At 37.5% G+C, this 20,673-nt stretch overlaps 1 protein-coding gene across 4 annotated transcripts in view; it reads right to left on the reverse strand.

Moving 5' to 3' along the window:
• Positions 1 to 3,151: 3,151 nt before the first annotated feature.
• syt3 (synaptotagmin III) overlaps positions 3,152 to 20,673 on the reverse strand; it is a 56,397-nt gene continuing 38,875 nt past the window's right edge. For all 4 annotated transcript variants that reach the window (XM_079626073.1, XM_079626075.1, XM_079626072.1 and 1 more), the window contains 5 exons: positions 17,001 to 17,121; positions 16,259 to 16,430; positions 8,944 to 9,073; positions 7,594 to 7,684; positions 3,152 to 6,506 (listed from right to left, as the gene is read on the reverse strand). In XM_079626073.1, the coding sequence (XP_079482199.1) occupies positions 7,598 to 7,684; positions 8,944 to 9,073; positions 16,259 to 16,430; positions 17,001 to 17,121 (510 nt within the window). In that variant the 3' untranslated portion in view covers positions 3,152 to 6,506; positions 7,594 to 7,597. The remainder of the gene's footprint in view (positions 6,507 to 7,593; positions 7,685 to 8,943; positions 9,074 to 16,258; positions 16,431 to 17,000; positions 17,122 to 20,673) is intronic.

Below are 20,673 nucleotides of genomic sequence, written 5' to 3' on the forward strand. Positions count from 1 at the left end.
CAAATATGCTTTTGTTAGAGATGTCCGCTATCACCTCTTCTGCATCACTCTGGGCATAGTCCACTTATCAAAATTACACAAAATGTTGTCTTGTTACTGGATGTCCGACATTATTCTCAGGAGAGGTGTCCTCCAGGTGGCACTGATTAAAACACGCGGCCCTTACTGGTCCTCTCTGCTGGGGGACAAGAGCCATCTGGAACTCACAACAGGCGACCAGAGAGTCCAGTACACGCCCAAATACACCACCACTATCTGGGTCACTGGGACTACAATGGCATATCTCCAAGGTACATTTAACAGGGCACAGGAGAGGAAAAACAGGTGCACGATCACGTACACATCACCCAAATACGGCTACATTAGACTAATATTTTCCCAGAATATTCATGGTTGTCATTACAAAAACGAATCTCAATTTCAAAATGGATGTCTCCTTTCCCTGAGGCTGTGAAAATGAACATAGCATTCTCCATTACACTCACAGCTATTAGCAGTAATGATAATTGCACCATGTTACTAATTTCAGTCTATCGCTTTTTTTTCAGAGTGATAAAAACAGCTCTACACCACACCCGCTCCTCAAGTTTTTCTCTTCTGATCTCTCTCTCTCTCTCTATCCCCCATCTCTCTTTCTGCTCAGTGAGCCGGGTGAAATATCTTTCTGACTAAATGATTTTTTTGCACTGTGGGAACGTTGCCATGGAGACTGCGGCTCCCCCGACCCCTCAGCGTGTGTGTGTGTATTGGGGAATGGGTAGTTGTGCTAACTAGCGTGTCTTCACCTCAGCACTGTCTCCGGTTGTGCAGTTCTCATGTTGTTCTCACACTCACAGTGCCTACGTGTTGCAGATGCACGTCCCGGTGTGCATGAATCCTGATTGCTCTTTCGTTTACCTATGCGATATCCTCCACAAACACTCTGCACGACATCCTTGATTTCGGGTTTGATACAATCTCTATCGACAACATTTGTGGCATACTGTTAATTGTTAATCTGGTTATTTTAGTGTTAAGATACGGTCACATTAGCAACATTTTGGCGAAATTTTATGGGCAAAAAAGGCCCATTGTCTATTGTTAAAGTCAGCGTGACAGAGGTTGTAATAGTCTTTTATGACTATAGTCTATTGTGATGTGAGTGAAACGGCTTCTCGAACAAGAATAAATATAGGGCGTGACTTAATTTATCCATTGGAAATTGATTGGATGGTTGTGGTTTGCTGCTGTGATGTCATGTGAGTGACAGGTTGATCCCGCCCTCACACAGTAAACAAATCACCAGAGAAGAGATGTCGCTGCAAGAGGGAGAGAAAGTTATTCTGATTAAAGATTATGAGGGCACATGCATTAAAAAAAATATATAATGATGTGCATGGATATATAATTTATAATAAATACTGCAATATTCCATAAAAAAAATTTAATTTTGATTTCATGGTGACTTTAATAGTGTAGCATGTAGCACAGCTCACACAGAAGTCACTATCAAACCAAGCAGCCGTATATTGGTAAATGTGGAGAATCCGTGTGACCAACTTGAACCCATGTGAAATTGGAGAAATCTTTGGCCCTCACATGAAATTTGCAATTGTGTGGATTCCTATTGAAATTAATACACTTCACCTAAGAAAAATCGCAGAACAATGGTAAATGTGACAGAGCACATATATGGAAGCTTGTTTCCACCACAGAATAAATTTTTTTTAAAAGATAATTGCAACTTTTTATCTCACAATTGTGTTTTCATTCAATTCTGACTTTATAACTCGCTATTCTGACTTCTTTTCTTAGAAATGTGAGATAGCCTATAAACTCGCAATTGCGAGTTATAAAATCCAATTCTGAGGGAAAAAAAAAAAAATTCTCAGAATTGCGAGTTTATAACAAGCAATTCTGACTTTATAACTCGCAATTTCGAGTTTATATCAAGCAATTCTGAGATAAAAAGTTGCAATTACCATTTTCATTTTTTTATTCTGTGATAGAAACAAGCTTCCATACAGCACCTTTAAAGTGTTGTGACATTAGCATTTTTGCAGGCAGAAAATATCAATAGTGTAGCGATATAAGAAGCGTAGCTCACACAAAAGTCGCTTTCAAACCAAGCAGATTTCTGTTGGTCAATGCAGCAAAATCTGTGTGGGGAAACTTCGCTCTCACACAAAATTCCAGATAGCGTCAATTAGTATCGAAATGAGTTGATTTCGCTAATGAATACGCCGAACAGTGGTAAATGTGCCCGCACCTTTAGATGATGCATCATCGTGGTAACAAAGATGTAAAATTACAAATAACTACTGTGTAACCATCAGTAGCCTACATTTTACACTAAAATTATCGTTGCTGTACTTAAGAAACTGAGAATTTTCACATTTAATATTTGACCCCATTTACTTTTATTGTAAGAGCATCACTAGGCTACATGAATTTTTATAGTAACAAACATTATGCCACATGCCATTGATTGAATCTAACTTATATTGAAGCTGAATAAAGTAATATTCATTTTAATTCCATTCCCCTATATTCTCCACCTGGCTATTCTCAATCTTTTATCGCTCGTTTGTCCTTGGGGCCAGTTACATAAACCTTGGCTTGTAGCCTACCACAAGTTAGACATCTCATTGGTTATAACTTTTTACTGGTTTTTACTGGTTATAAATTTTTTTTGTCAATTGCATATGGTCAAATTTGAGAAATGAGTTCTTAAGACACATAATGGCTGTTTATGTAACTGGCTCCCGGTCTCTTGTTGCTTTTCTCCGTAGCACATTACTAATTCCCTGCACCTTCCTCTCTCGTCCTGTATCTGTGTGTCAGAGAGTGCTGACTCTGGCTCTTCTGCGTACAGTGAGGCTCGGATGAACAGTGCATTAGACTAGTCAAGATGGAGGCCGATGAATCAGGCAGTAACAAACCATCTAAGAATCACACCACATGGGTGCAATTAACGCCAGGGAGTTTTGTGACCGGAAAAGCCATAAAGAAACGACCTGATGTGAAGAACGAGGCTGAGGAGGGAAGGGCCAGGTTTGATTTATGTATATGACACGTGTGATTGTGAGTGTGTTTACATGCCTATGGAAATGCAGAAAAACAGAAGCATGTACGCAATGCTGCACACTGCGTTTATATAACGTGGGCCCACACTAAAAAATGTATGATGGTAACTAAATAATTACACACATGTTAATGCACAGCAGGGGGGTGAGAAACAAAGAAAGAGGTAGACAGAAAAGTCAAGGTGATTCACAAACTACATTAACCCAGACAGCTGTATCACGCAAACACATCGCAATGATTTTTCATACATGTTTTATTTCAGCCATCATCGCTCCAGCCTTAGAATCATCACCTTGTCATTCACATAATCATCCTCCTAACTGTTTTTGGGGGATTTTTTTGGGATTATTTTTATTTTTTTCAATTTTGTTTATTTTTTTCAGCTGAAATGTTCTCGCCCTGACTGCATTTTATTTTTTTATCTTGCTCTAAGTCTCAGCATAATCTGAACATATATAAAAAAGTAAACCTTTTTAAAGAAAACTAAAAAAGCAAACAAACAAAGAAAAATATACCCAGAAACTGTAATACCATTTCAAAGAGGATATACAATATTAACAACATTAATCATCAGTGTTGTGATGATATCGAACAGGTTGCTAGGTCAACATGTTTGTCATTAGTAGTGTTAGTATCAAGCTCATCGTCAGATTTTTGTGTTGAGCATCACTTATTAAATTATCATTGCATCAAGTTGACATCATCCATGTTAATATAAGCATGCAAACACATTTCCTCAGGATCATTCAGAATTGCACTGACATAGAGAGACAGAGGAAAGAGGGGAGACGAACAGAGATAGAGAGAAAAATATGGGCTGGGCTGAACTGAAGAGAAGGCTATCATCAAAGTTTGTACTGTGTGGAAGCTGATGAAAGGGTCAGAGGTCACTCCACAGGGGTTGTGCCTCCACAGTGTAAGATCTAAGGCAGCAGAAGAGATGGGCATGGAGACAGGAGCTGGATAGGGCTGAAGACTGCAGGTCGATACCACATCCACGTGTATGACGGAATCAATGGCCTCTTAGAAAACAACAAGAGCTGATATACGATAACGGACTGAGGACTGAGTGCACACCGGCGAGAGCGTGTGTGTGTGTGTGTGTGCGTCCTGAGGCCTGGCATGTGATTAATGATAGAAACCGAGAAAATATGAGCTCAGGGGAGTTCGATGGGAAATAATTAATTATACTGATGTACATTTCAATAACATGAATATTAGTGATTGATAATGCAGTATTCCTCAACTGAGGGATGTGTGCGGTAGCATTGGCAGTGGTTGTACTGTGATATTAAAGGGATAGTACACCTAAAATTTTAAATTCTGTTATCAGTTATACACTGTCACGTCTGCATGACTTTCTTTCATCTGCAAAAAAAGATATTTTGAAGAAAGCCAATAACAACATTAACTTTTTGACTATCATCTTTTTTGTTCCACAGAAGAAAGTCATGCAGGTTTGGAATGGCACGAGGGCGATTAAACAACGACAGGATTTTCATTCTTGGGTGAATTATCCTTTTAATAGCGGCAGTGACCCTGGATTTCAAGGGTGTGTGAATTGAGCGTCTTGGTCACTATGTTTCTGACCAGAGAAGCAGCGACCTGATTGAGCAAGAAAAAAAAACATTGCATCTGAAGTCAGTCCATAATGTGAAATTATCTCATGGCACTAAAACGATAAGACATGTCCCCCTCTTTGTCTCTGTTTGCAAGGAATGCTCAGACAGAAAAGATAGTCACATTAGCCAAAATATATGAAGAGAACCAGTTTGTTTTTTCCCTTTTTCTTTTAAAGACAATGAAAAACGTCCAACATTTTATTCCTCGACAGCTGTGGCCACCAGATTTGTCCCCTCGTACACACAGAGCACATTTACAAAAAAAGAAAAGCACATCCAACACGAGAACACAGATCAGGCTAGGGACACGTTTCAGTGACGAGCTGGTTAGGAACACAACAGAGACAGGTCACTACCACATTCTACTGAGAACGACCGAAACGCGCGTCTGAGAAACAGACCCTGTCCCTACCAAGTGCAACAGGTCCTACACAAGAAATAGCTCCTCTAAGACACAGGACAGGAGACACTTGATTGTTCAAAACGAGATTTTCTCTGTGCAGGACAAAGGACGGGTTGAGGGAATTGGAGACGTACACGGGGTTACGGTGACACATACCGACACACGGGCATACGCGCGCGCACACACAAACCGACAAGCCAACGCATAACGGCACAAAAAACGCACTCCCACAAACACATAGCATACATGGGAGGAAAAAGAGGATCAATGCGTGCGTCTTTCCGAAGCGGTCCTCTTGGCAGAAGGATGATGGAGAGCACACACTTCCTCTTTTGAAATTAAAAACGTTTAAGAGAACCCAAAAAAATATCCTGGCATGGTACAAAAATAAAATACTATGGCCAGATCGTTTCCCCCTAGGATATGTTTCCAGGAAGTGCACACAAATCCAAGGTCCGTCTCAGTTAGGGTCCTCTGGCAATATTTGAAATCAATGATAGCTCCCTTTGTAAAAGTTCTCAAGGGGATTCAGTCTGCCAGTGTGTCCAGGTCAGGGAAACATATTCTCAAACCATTTCCTTCCGTATCTGGTAGAACAAGAAGAATGGCTGGACTGTAGTAAACAAAGGAATAAGGAAACACTGCTTATCTCAATGAGCTCCAAGCAGAAGGTGATACAAATGTAAAAGGCAGAGGGACATATTTCAATACTGCACGACATGATTTGGCCAACGCATCCGTCCTTATTTCTCCTTCTCCAAATGGCAACGGTCATAAAGTAGTCCTCCTCTCCAGAGAAACAGGAAACAGTTGCAAGGATTCTGCATTGGCAGAGAAGACCACTCCGAGAACTTGCAGCTACTTGTCCGACTGAAAACACTTTCTAGAGATTTTCTAAAGCTACACACAGACACCCGTACAAACTCACATACGCACATGCGCTCACACATACACAGAAACATTCGTGGTCCATAATCTATCAGGTCTCTCTCCTGATTATAATTTTTTTTAAGTAATTAAAATCTCTTTTTTTGTAGGCTCACTTTTTTAAATAACTAAATAAAGATTATCTATTTAAAGTGGGAATGTTTGTCATATTTCCCCTGAATAAATCATGAATATTTTTACTTTAACATCATTCCTGAAGCAAAACCATCCATGCCAGTTGTTTAGTTATGATTCCATGTGTGTGTATGTCTGTTTGTGTTGTTGTGTATGCGGATGTACCTGTGTGTGTAAGCGAGTCCGATCTAGTCTAGGTGTTTTTCTATAAATTGTGTTGGGTCTGCAGGGTTGATTTAGAGGAACAGCACTGATGCAAGCACAGTCTCTCTTCTCTGGTTCTTTCTTGATGAAAAATTATTCACAGGTGAAAAGAAAGAATGTATTTCTGTTGCTAAAAAGATAGTGCTGACCTGAGGATGAGAAAAAGAAAAAAAGATAAAAAAAGCACTGTTAATCATAGAAACACAAACTGTAAGTTACATAAACACAAACTACTCCAGTGAATGGCTGCATTCACACAGTGTTTTGGATTGACAACTGCATTAACTACCAGGTGTGACTGTTAAATAGCTTAGAAGTGCATTCTGTCAGTATGAACAAATAAATAAAAAAATATCAAAAGATATTGCCTTCTTAAATACCAAAAAGTATTGTCACAATTGACATGAGTAAAAAAATAATAAAATAATCTAATTGAGGAGCAAGTTAATGTGTCAAATCTTAATTAACCAATAGTGGCTTCAAATGCTGTTTTTATTTATTTATTTTTAGACAGCAGAATTTGGGTCACAAAACTAGTCTTGCTTGCCTAGCTAGACCTTCACACTGACGGCTGAAGTTCTGGACTGCATGGCAGCTTTCATTGGCCCAAGAGGATGTCTGACTGACATGTAAAGCAACCAATCACAGTTTGTATCGTTTAGCGTCATATTTAGAGGAGTGGGAATGTACATTTTATTTCACATACTATAGCCAAACCAGAGTTTTGTTTAGCCTGATAAGCGCTTATATTCACAGTTGTAAACACAATGGCTTTCTTCTTCCATGAGGGGCATCACCACAGTTTCCTGGCGGACCGTTAAAGATCCTGACATGCACGTCTTCCGGAAACCCTCTAGACTTCAACCAATCAAATGACGACTACCAAACTACCGAAGTGTTTCCCATGTTGTGTGCCATATGGAACTGTCCATAGGCTTTAAATCTGAGGCAGAGACTATAACAAATCAAGCCAATTTAGTTAAGGAATGCAGTTGTGAATGAGAAAACTGTGTGAACATAACCATTTGGCACTCTAAAACATATATCAAACATATCCTGTTGCTGTGTGAACATAGCCATTGATGTTTTCAGTCTGTGTTATTAGTTCACGACTGAAATATGAAGTACTCTAGTGCAACCCTATGATGCATTCACCCACACAGATCCCATATGTGAGGAAGTATTCTATTTACGGTGTGTGTGTGTGTGTGTTTATGTTGATGTGTGTATACTCACATCTCTACTCAGAGTGAGGGCTGTCCACCACTATGTGTGGCTTAGGGGAGGCTGTGGCACTCTTTGACACATATGCGTTTATGGATTTCTCCTGGGAGGGTAAAAATCAATGAACATACATGATTATTCAGAAGGTGATTTGGTACATATAATGCATTACAAATGTAATTCACAATTTATTGTTTCTTTTTATTAAGAGCGGTCAGTATAGAATTTATGATATATTATAACTGTGGTTACATAGTTATAATACATCATAAATTCTATACTGACCAATTAAACTTAAGAATATAATGAATATCAAACATGACAAATGCAATGGAATTTTTTATTGTGTTTTAATAAGGTATTAATGCATTTAACACCATTGAACTGTATGATTGACCATTACATTTTTACGTTTCCTTCTCACAAACAAAAATGTATTTAAACTCAAATCTCATGTCCATTTATTTATTTATTTATTTGGTGCGTCTCCATGCAACGAGAAAAATTATGTGCGATCAGTCGCAAAATAAACCGCTTCAGGGGTCCTGATCCTGCTGTTGGGATTTAATATGAAATACATTAGCACTTACAAATAAATCTTATTTATATAACCAGGAGAAAGATAAGTATTACACTGATTAAGATTATAAGGTATATCATAGGGCATTAGGAATGCATTAACATGTATTATGAATACCATTATTATAATGCATAATATATACAGGCTTCAAGGAAAGGGCTTCCCGGAAAGGTTATTTATTTATTGGACTTCTTTCTTTCTAAATTTTCTTTTAGTCTTATCAAGTGAAAGCAACATTTTAGTAGTTTATACAAATACCAGTGAAAATTTGACAGCACAATTTCAACACAACAGTATTCATCCTTCAAGAAATTGAAGTACTACATTAACTTATTGCATAATAAACAAAGAAAAGTAGCATTTACGCATTTTTCAATGAAATAAGCATTACTTTAAGAATTTTTTTTTTCATATACAGTCATTGAGTGAGTGGTCCGCTCTTTTTCAAGCCAATGTTGTCTGATTAATACTGTCAACATAATAGGCAGCAGCAGCTCTATTAGACTGTACCGTATTTACACCGCAAGGTCTGATGCACACATCCACTATTTAAAGGACATGCATGCAAATAATAACTACCTACTGTTACTTTTGACAACCCTTAGTTAGTCCTATTTAAGACGTGAACCTGCTCGAAGGGTGTTCACTCATAAGGACAAATGGGTATCAAAATGAAGGATATGCATAGAGGGCACTGCCTATACACAACAACGCACAGAGTACATTGATAGATTTTCACATGCTCAACACACACACACACTCCATACGGACACGCTGTCTACCTCCACCAGCTGGTGCCAGTGTTCAATAGGCTTGCGGGGATTCGCCAGCATGGCTGTCCAGTGCTCCCTTCCCGGCCCATCAGCATCACTGCCCACACGGCACATCCCAATTACCTCATTATGACCGATACTGAGAGAGAGAGAGAGAGAGAGAGAGAGAGAGAGAGAGAGAGAGAGAGAGAGAGAGAGAGAGAGAGAGAGAGAGAGAGAGAGAGAGAGAGAGAGAGAGAGAGAGAGAGAGAGAGAGAGAGTGGGAGGGAAGGATTGAATTAATGCAGTTAGGCTAAGAAATGAAGGAGAACCACAGCACAGTGCATCCATTACAACAAATGGACGAAAGAGAGAGAGAGAGAGAGAAAGAAAGATGGAAAAGAGACAGGAGAACATAAGGAGCGAGAAAGCACAAAGTAATAAGATATAAAATCAGGCCTAATCGACATCATATAATTAGAAAGATACAGACAGGACCTTCGTATAGCAACCTGCACATTAAGACACACACACACACGCACACACACACACACACACAGAGAGAGAGATTCCACATGCAGCCCTTTAATTACGAAGACACAGACAGAGAGATCACATAATTACACAGATAAACAGAGAACAGAAGGGGAGAGAGACAGAGGTACATTCCAATTACTGAATTAAAGAGATAAACAAAATGAGGCGGGAGCACAGGGAACGGATTGAATGATTCGAGTGAAAATTTGTCACAAAGGACAGATGGGTTTTCATTAATGATATAGGTCTACTGATTACCAATGATAAAGAAAACGAGAGAGAGAGAGAGAGAGAGAGAGAGAGAGAGAAGAAGAAGAGAGAGAGCTGTCATAATCACTTAATTACTCGAAAAGTGAGTATGAAAAGCTTCTTGAGTGAAGGTGGAATAACAAATGGATCTAATAAGTGGAACTTAAAGGATAATTCCGGTATTTAACACCCTGAGTCTATATTGTAGTTTGTTTTGGATGAACAAGAGTGGTGGACAACATTTTTTTGACAATGGTTTCTCTCTCGAGTTTTTGACTATAAAAGAATTGGCCATGGACCCATTTAACATTGGAGTCAATGTGCATGTCCGAAAATGTCATTAAAACAGCCAATAATGTTCGTTTACAAAACTGTTAAACTCACCGAGTGGTTAGTGGTGTTCGTTGATGATTATAAACAATATATCATCGCAATATATGATTCCAATCCGTTTATTTTGCTATAGTGGAACTATTTTTTCAGACACTTCACAACTGTGTAACTTCCGCTCAATATTTTAATCTGAAGCGTTAGCACACTCCCGACCACTTGATGGCGATAACCGATGTTTATGTCTCGCGGGACACTCACGGTCACAGTCGAGTTCAACTTCATATTGCACTGGTCAGTGGTCACGTCTTTCAATATTTTCAAGGTTTTGTTTGTTTATTTCGCTTACTCTCCTGGAGCACAGTTGCTCTGCTCGCTAGCCTTATGAGAAACGGAAGCGAGCAAAAAGACTACATCGACCAAATGTAAACAGCCCCCTTTCCCTTTCCGGTAGCGCATTTATATTAACAAGCACTCAGTCCTTCAACAGAATTCAATGGGATTTTACAAAATGACGAATAAAACACGACAGAAACTGTATTTCGCAACACTTTTTGTTTCTGGAACATCAACGAACACCACTAATCACTCGGTGAGTTGCACAGTTTTGAAAACTAATGTTAAAGGCTGTTTTAATGACATTTTCGGACATGCCCATTGACTCCAATGTTAAATGGGTCCATGGCCAATTCTTTTATAGTCAAAAACTCGAGAGAGGAACCATTGTCAAAAAAATGTTGTCCACCACTCTTGTTCATCCAAAACAAACTACAATATAGACTCAAGGTGTTAAATACCGGAATTATCCTTTAAATAAATCGTTACTCTTGCATTTACTGTTGATCAGAGACTAAATTAATTATAATAATGCATGTTTACTTAAAAGCTAGTGTAAAATATATATTCAAGAAAAAATATATAGTTGTGATTTCTGTTGTGATAGGGCTGGATTTGTATAGAGACAATATGATATAACTGTATGAAGACCTACTTTGATGAACATCAAACAACAACTAACCTATTGCAGTAGTGATACTTAGTAATTTCACAAGAGTCCCTGGAACTGTTTTTATTTATAAATGTACTCATTTATATATGTTTTTAATGGTGTTTTTTATATATATTTTTCACCTAGGCTGCAATATATGCTGTAATATTGTTAAAAAAAAAAAAAAAAAAATTACAACTGTTTTCTACATTAATATATTTAAAAATGGAATTTATTTCTCTGATGGCAAAGCTGAATTTTCAGGATCATTACGCCAGTCTTCAGAGTCACATGATCCTTCAGAAATCATTCTAATTTGATGATTTGCTGCTTAATCAGCATTTATTATTATTATCAGTGTTGCTGTACTGCTTAATATTTTTTGTCGAAACGGTGAAACATTATTTTTAAGGATTTTTTGATGAATAGAAAGTTCATAAGAACAGCATTTATCTGAAATAAAAATTTAAAGTATTAATTTCTTTAGTAAAATGATTTGTTCAGATGGTTCAAACAAACAGGTTTAAATAAATGGCTCACCAATTCACTTGAGCTCCGGAATCTATTTTCTAAAATATCGAGTTAAATGCTGCTGTGCACTGTGTTTATACAGTTATATTAATCATTTAGTTTTTTTTATATATATAAATGTATTGTTCTAATTTAATGCAGTCACCCTAATTCAGATCTTCATTTTGTGACAGATAAACACAGCTCTGATAGTTAAACAACTGACTTGAATTCAACCCCTTAAATATCTTCAATGTAGCTTGTACTGTAGATAACTACTTTCTAAAAGGATAGCTTGACTGTAGCTTAACTACTTAAAATTATTAGTAGTTACTGCCAGTAAATCAAGTTGTGAAGACTTAAAACAAAGTCAAAGTGTTGCAAAAATCCTGAAATCAAATGAATAACATCATGAATAACGTTTTATGAAGCGTCTGCATGCCAAGAACAACATTCATTTAAATACAGAAACATTGCAAAAGATTTTTGCATTAAAGGTTTAGCATATCATATATACTGCATGTAAGAAATGACTATTATCCAACAGATAGCGCTTCTGAATGGAGCGTTTAGCACAGATGGCATGCAGCAATGCTAAGAGCAATTCATCAGGCGTTATCTGTGGCTCACAGATGAGCGGCTTCATTAGGAGGGGCTGGTGGTGTGCCGCGTGCCATTGGGGAGAGATGGAATCACGGAGAGCATCGACAAACACATTTGGGGAACTCGGATGTGGATTTCCTTAGCACTGAAAGAGATTCTTAAAATAGAACCCGATGCACGATTTGTATGCACCTGATTTTCACAAGGCATATTTTGTTCCACAAAAGTATACAAAATATGGGCATACAAATGGGATTAGATGATACACACCTAGCAGTAGGTACTGTATACGTTCTTTTAGAAAAGTGAAAAACATAATAACGGAATAATATAAAAGCTGGACATAAATGCCACTCTGAAGGTCTATCGTACTGAAGTGCTGCTTGAAGAGGAGAGCCACGCACACACACACGCACACATACGCACACACACACACACGCGGTACCCACCAGACAAGAAACAATGGCTGTTACAGAATGTCTCACCACCAGACATTACTGTCATTAGTATTAGGCCATCAATATTCATGAGATGTCTGTCTTTATGCAAAACAGTGCAGACGTCCACCAGGAATAGTCTGACACACAGGGGCATAAGGCCCAATGTTCAGTGGAGCGCAGACACATACAAATTTGTGCAACAGGAATTCTAATTCACCAATTTAAACAACAAACCATCTTATCAGTATCAGCCAAATGCCTGAAAAGATCATTTATTCAGTTTTCATTGCTAATTTCTCAAACAGCGTACTGTAGTAAAATGCACAGTGCAGGTCTAGACTGAACATTTTAATTAAGTTACTTAATTCATCTCATTAAAAATAGTTTATTAAAGGTACACTATGTAACTTTTTTTTGTTCAAAATTAACAAATAAGTCAATACATCATCAATCCTTGTTCCAAAACATGTTTTTGTCTAACCCTGATTTACTATGGTAAGCCTATTATAAGTGTTTATATTTCAGACTGGGCAGGATGATTTTCGTGGGAAATTGTGTACATACGTCACTCGCCCATGCGTTCTTTGTGACTCGTATCCATAAATCGAGAAAAGTTGCTCCGGCTACTTTGACGCATGTACAGTATGGTTAGTGGTTAGTTGTCACAATGAGCGAGGAACCTCTGGGGAATCAACATTGGCTTGGCTTTTTGGAGATGGCGAGAACTGAATGATTTGAAAAGTTGTAAAGGTGACGCGGTGATGGCGTTTTTATTACTCAACAGGTGAGTAAGGTATTTTATTGAACAGATAATTGCCTTAAGTAGCTCTCTAACAGACTTCATTGTAAAGCATTATCTATTGTGAAAGGTCATTTCATTATGGTTGTTGTAGCTGTGCTGGAATTTATTTTCAAGGAAGTACCGTGTCTATTAATCATGGTCATAGCAACAGTAACGTCTTCAGCTTGTCAGCTTGAGATCCTTTCCATCTAAACTGGTTATATCTCTTAAGCCTATGAGGAGTAGGATAACCATATTCATCCACAGAGTCACGCAGAACCAAAGCACAAACAATGTTTTTCCGCAAAACGCTTAGTTTTTAATCTCTAGAGGATCAGAAGTTACATAGTGTACCTTTAATAAATGAAACTATAAATCATATCTGTAAATATTAAAATGTTACATATTTAACAAGTATTTAAACAAATATATATAATATAAACATTTAATATGCTATAATAGATTACACATAATTAAATCTAATAATATTACATAAGTCATTTTTCAGATTCTGTTACTAGGTCATCAAACAAATAAGTACATTTTGTGACATTGATCATATGACTGGTCAGATGTTATTGCTTTTGTTGAAGCTCAAAATGCTTTTATGATCATCTCAAATCATACTTGTGGAGTTCAAATACTTCAAGTACGGTACTTGTGGAGTTAGAGCGGTGCATGATCTCACACACTCACACACACACACACACACACACACACACACACACACACACACACACACACACACACACACACACACACACACACACACACACACACACACACACACACCTGTTGAAGTCGGTATGGTTTTTAAAAATTGTTTTTAAAGGAAGTATTTCGTGATTTTCTTTTTTAATATAGTAAAAACAATAATATTTTCAAATATTTTTACAGTTTAAAATAACCACGTTCTATTTCAATATGTTTTAAAATCGAATTTATTCCTTTGATGGATTTTCAGCATCATTACTCCAGCCCTCGGTCACATGATAATTTAGAAATCATTCTAATATTTGGTATTTATGATGATAGGGCCTACATTTCTTACTATTATCAAATGTTGAAAACAGTTCTGCTGCTTAATATTTTTTGTAGAAACCATGATGCATTTTTTTCAGGATTCCTTGATTACAGTTTTTCTCGATTGCTTAAACACTATAACCAGGCTTTTGAACTAAAATTTCAAAACCATAATGCCATTTATCAAAAAGCACACCCATTTCACTAAACTATAAACACAAATCCCTTCATTTCTCATTGCCTACACCATGTGGTCATTTAGAAAGCACTAGTATTCAGTATTGTTCACTCAAGTCAGCACAGCTTCAGCTCAGTTAGCACACAATTCCCCAGGTGAAAACACTAAGAGTCAAAATTTAACACACATCAATCAGATCCTTCAATAGATAGATAAAAGGGCCCGAATCAATGAATTGAGTTTTGGAACAATAGATCCAGAAAGACATGAAGAAAGAAGTCGAGGAGGGATAGGAGGAGGAAAGGTAAGGGGAAGGGCAAGAAGACAAGTCTCGGATGAAATTCAAGCCACTTTAGTTGACCATGTCCTTGTCCATGGTATGACTATGAGGGAGGCTGGGCTATGATAAGGCAGAATTTGAGACACTTCACCGTCGCCTCCATCATCAGAAGCTTCAGGGAGGTGTGCTGGTGGCAAACAAAATTCTATCACTGAATAAGAGGCAAACATTTCCCATTGTCTTTGATGAGGTTTATTTTCTAGCAAGAAAAGGCTAGCAGTCGTACAGTCACACAGAGTGGCTGCAGAGTGTGACAGTGAAGGGAGAGCATCCTTCCTCCTTTATAGTCTTGACTCCCAGACTGTTAACTTTCCAGGCCAATGATGGTTTTTCAACCATACGTGGAACATTCTTAGACTTGTTCATCATATTGTATCCTTGAGTGGAGGCCCTCCTGTCACGACCAACACTCTTTACCATTCCAATACAATTCCATATTTGAATAAGGTTTGTGTGTGCTCTTTTACTGTCATATGATGGTTACACACATAGCTTATGTAAGTAAATATATTTAAAAAAAATTAGAGGAGAGAGTAAAAAAAAAAAAAAACAGTACTTTTACAAGAGTACATGAATGAATAAAAATATGCCAATGTATCCATTGGTTGTGTCTTTTGTGTTCATCATGTGAAAAGGTTTGTGAGGGGGGGAACCAAAAGCAACATAACTTACCAGTTTTGGAAATGTTGTTTTGAATTTATTACACCAGTGTGTAAGACTATGTTGTAGTGTGTGTGATTTTGATGGCTTGTGTGTCCAGTCTGAGGACAAAGTTTGGTTTTTCAGCAAGAGTGAATGGTTTTGAGTGTAGAGCTTCATTTTGACCTGAAAATAGGATGTTTGGGGAATTGGGTGAGACGTTATGGATTTGTGTTTACTGTTTTGAGAATATGAGGCATAGTTTCAAGAAATGTGTTTAAGCAATCGAGAAAAACTGTAATAGAAAGTACAAAAAACAGCATTCATTTCAAATAGAATTAAAATGATAAATGGCTTTACTCTCACTTTGGATCAATTTAATGCAACATTGTATTCATTTCTTTTATATTAAAAAAAAAAATCTTAGGAACGTTATTATCTATTGCACTAGAGAAACTGAAGACGTATTTACACAAGTGGACTTTATAGGAAACAGTGTAAATCTAAATTCTCCCTCTGACCTCTTATAAAGGCTTCATCCATTCAATGAATGGAAAATCCATTCCACGTGTTCCTGAATGAATTCTGTGAGACACAGCCTGTAAGCATGCCTAAAGTTACAAGTGGGCACTTCCTGTCAAGCCTCATATCACAGCACGGAGCTTGACATGTTGCAGCATGAGTCTCAGATCCCATCACAGCATGAAAAAGGCAGTCATGATCTTACCAGTCATAGTCCATGACAGCAATGAGGAGCGACACATTCTCGATGTTCTCGTTGGGGATATCAAAGACCAGAGCCTCATTATATGTAGGATTGAGAGTATTCTTCTTTATGGATGTCTTCCTCTTTTTCAGCCTTCGACCTTCACAAACCAGAGATGCCTTTACGTATGGATCTGTGAGAGCAAGAACACAAGAGTAAAGGAGAGACAATTTGTCAAGGAAATAGCAACAGCAGCACATAGTGTTTCGACAACATTAAAATGAATGCCATTAAAAGGCATAGATTTTTTTTTATCATCGATCAATTATTGTGCTAGCAATAACGAAACATTAGCATTGGCGTAATGATGCCTGTACCGAATGTTACTTTTTTATAATTCACCGTCATGTCCTATGAGAGAAATCTTTATTACATTACTTTAAGCCTTGCTGTGATAATTAAATTAGCCAACACTAATTACAGATGTCTCTTGTCCTTACGACTGCAATGTTGATGCCTTTATGAGGCGTTTTTGTTTTGACATTCAACTTTTTAGAGGTGCTATTTGATATTCACAACTTCAGAACTGATGCTTTTATGACCTTTAATGTTATTTCATTATTCACATGCTGGACGTGTTACATCAAGGTTATTAATGAGCAGCGGTTTCATCACGTCTCAATGTTAGCAATGTCTGAGGCACTAATGAGGTATCGCTGTTAATTATGAGGGAATTAGAGGAATGGCTGGGGACAACGAGCACCTGAGAAGCCCGTGAGGTCCATAGCTTTCAGATTGGTGGCCTTAATGATGGTGACGGTCAGTCGGCCAGCTGTTGGCAGGTAACACAGTGAGAAGTTCAGCTCGCCCAGGTCAGCTTTCTCCTGCAGACATAACAAACATACGGAAAGGTCCAAAGTTCAATTTGAAGTTACTGAGAGTAATGCAAATGCTGAAAGTAATGCAAAAAAATAATAATAATGAAATTCAATGGAATTGGAAACATGGAACATGGAAACCTTTTAATGATTAAACTGTCTTCCTTGAAATGTTTCAATAATTAATTTGTCCTTTTAACCGAAAGGATGAACTGAAGGAATGTCTGTGGCTTTTAATACTAAATCAAACATTTTTAAAGGATTTCTTCAGGTTCAATTGAAATGAAGCTCTATAGACGGCATCTGTGGCCTGCTTTGATTACCACAGATAATAGTTTCAACTCGTCCTTGAATTTGTACAAATAAGATGAAAACGTGTTTTTCGTGGAAATGCACCACGAAAAACTTGAAAAACCCATGAGGCTTATGACATGATCACACGTTCATCGATTTTAATGCAAACTTGCTGCTCAACTCCTGTTATGCTATGCAAATCCATTAAACCCTGTAACTTTTAGAAAGCAAGATTAGAGCAAAGAAACCTTGTGCATACAAGTGCAAAAGTTTGGGATTCGTACGATTTTTTAATGCTTTTGAAAGAAGTCTCTTATGCTCACTAAGGCTGTATTTACTTGATCAAAAACACAGTAAAACAGTGCTATTGTAAGATAAAGTAAAAAGATTTGAATATATTGTAAAATGTAATGTAGTCCAGTGTTGGCAAAGCTGAATTTTCAGCATCATTACTACAGTCTTCAGTGTCACATGATCATTCAGAAATTATTCTAATATGATGATTTGGTGCACAAGAGATGTTTATTATTAATATTATCAATGTAGAAAACAGTTGTGCTGCTCAATATTTCTGTGAAAACTGTGATACATGTTTCTGGATTATTTTAGCAAAAGTGACAGTTAAGACATTTATAATGTTACAAAACAGTTGTTTTGAACTTTCTATTCCTAAACTTAATATACTTAAAAAAAAAAAAAAAAAAAAAAAACACTTATTGACCCCAAACCTTTGAATTGTAAGGCAAGTGCATTACTGTACACACAGTTTTTGCTAAATTATTGTCTGAATTTTACAACTTTACCACACTGCAAAAAAAGCATTATGCTGTTCCTGGTTTTACAAAGAATACTCGTCATCGTTATCACGTTATCACTTGCATGTGTTTAAAGATTGTCAGACAGATTCTCCTAGCTAAAGCATGTGTTGGATGCTAGGATGCTAGGTTTGTTTTCCCCCTTATACGCTTTGTTGAGACTTTCATCTTTCTTTCAAGTTCTTGTTCTGCCAGACAGAATTAATCATCAGCTATGATGAAAAAGGAACAAGGGCAGCAGAGGTAAACAAAAAGAGCCGCAATATTTCATCAAAAACGTCAAGCATCTGAGGTACATCTCTCCAAAACCTATAGAAGCTGCCAGCTTCGGGTCTGAGTCTGTACACGTGATGTGAATGCTTCTGTACGTGATGTGAGATTTTTCTGCTATACACAAGCACCTCGAAAAATATTTTTACCAGCTGAGTAGGTAAATCGGTTAATGCCTGCCACCTGAGTGGTCGAGCGGCTGAACCCTGCATGTAAACATTTAATTGACATCCATTCACATGTCAGACACACAAATGTGTCAGTAGTCCAACAAGGCTGGACTACTGCAACACACTTCTCATCGGGATCCTGATCAGGGTGCGCAAATATGAACACATAACTCCCATCCTTCATGCACTTCGATGGCTCCCCATCTCCGCCAGGATTCACTACAAAAATCACTCTCCTCACCCACCAGTGCATCCATGGCAATGCTCCACTCTACCTCTAGGAACTTCTTACCCAAACATCAACCAGAAACCTCCGCTCACAAAATGGCAATCTCCTCCGTCCCCCCAGAACCAAGTGCTTTCTCCTCTGTTGCCCCTCGTCTGTGGAACTCATTACCAGACCACCTGAGGGCTCCACAGACAGTTGACGTCTTTAAAAAAGACTTAAAGACTTTTCTGTTTAAAAATAGCTACAACTAATGATGAAATAAACTGTTTTTATGTTTTCTAATTCTTGCCCCTGTTTTACTTTTGTAATGTGTAAGCTGTAGCACTTTGAGATTTGTTCATTATAAATAAAATGTATTATTATTATTATTATTAAATCCAGCATGAATCACTGAACCATTTTTAAATTTGTCTTGTCAGACAAAGTAGATGGTGCCAAATGTATCTTCTTTCCTTCATTTGACCTAGTCATGCTATGGAAAATTGCATCTTCTTTATTTAAACACAGTACAGCTTGTGTTCGATTTGATTAATTTCCTCTGTTCTCCAAAGGTACAAATAACTTTTAAAATAACAATATTCTAGGATCACAATAAAAAAATGTTTCTAAAAACCGCTCCATTAAGATGCTGTGGCAATTTCAGAAGTGCTCTTGACAAAAACTCCTTTGCACAGATGACCTTCACTAATTTCATGCAATTTTCACTGGAAGGTCGAGCCCATGCATCACTAGATCTCCTCACACCTCTCCTACCAACATCCCCAAGGACACATCATCATCATCGACTTAGCATGTAATCATGCATGATTTTCAATTGTGAAAAACGTCTCATGAATATAAAATGAGCTTTTTAACTCTGCTTAAGAGAGATACGCAAATACCATGAAAGATACCATAATTATCATCAAATCTGACTTGGCTAATGTTCCTCAAAATGAAACCAAGCATAATTTATATAGAGTGTTTAGGTGCAAAATCTTGCCTCTCAACAAAATACCACTGGCAGTACAGTTTAATAGACACTAAAGGCATAAATACAGTGCTATGTTTAAATTTAAATGTATTTTTTCCCCACACTCTAAAAAATGCTGGGTTGTTTCCACCCAATTTTGGGTAAAATATGGACAAACCCAGCCCTTGGGTTAAATTTTTACATATCATTTTTAACCCAACGGCTGGGTTTGACCATATTTTACCCAAAATTGGGTGGAAACAACCCAGCATTTTTAGAGTGCAGGAAAAACACGCCTCACTTCTAGTGTAAAATGTGGTAACCTGTAATTGAACCTGTAGAGTAATTTCTACCTGAATCGTTCCTTAAAACTTAGGTTTGTTGGTATAAATTAATGCATTTACTTTGATTCAGCTATATTAAAAATAATACAGTGGCGGGCCATGCATTTCACACCTAGGCCTTCAGTGGTGTCCTACCTGAATTAATAACTTTTAATAGTGTAGCAGCACACGGACTCTATAATTGTTGTGAAATTTATGTTTTTATTTTGCACCGGTAGTTAATGGGTTAATGCGGGGAGTTCGGGAAAGGCCGGGTAGAGAGAAACGAGTGAGTGAGTTCGGCTTGTGTTAGTGTTCCTTGTGTTCCGATTATAAATTCCGAAACGGAGCCTCCCTTGTCTTGTCCTTCAAGGGTTACAATAGTATTAATGTTTGGGAAAAAAAAAAACTTTCGATCATAAATTTACAAGAAAAATTAAGAAGAAAATCAAATTAGCCACGGACTTGAGATGTAATTTTCACAAACTCAACGCTATTTGTCTGT

The sequence above is a fragment of the Phoxinus phoxinus genome (genome assembly GCF_949152265.1).
Source record: "Phoxinus phoxinus genome assembly, chromosome: 1".
NCBI lineage: Eukaryota > Metazoa > Chordata > Actinopteri > Cypriniformes > Leuciscidae > Phoxinus > Phoxinus phoxinus.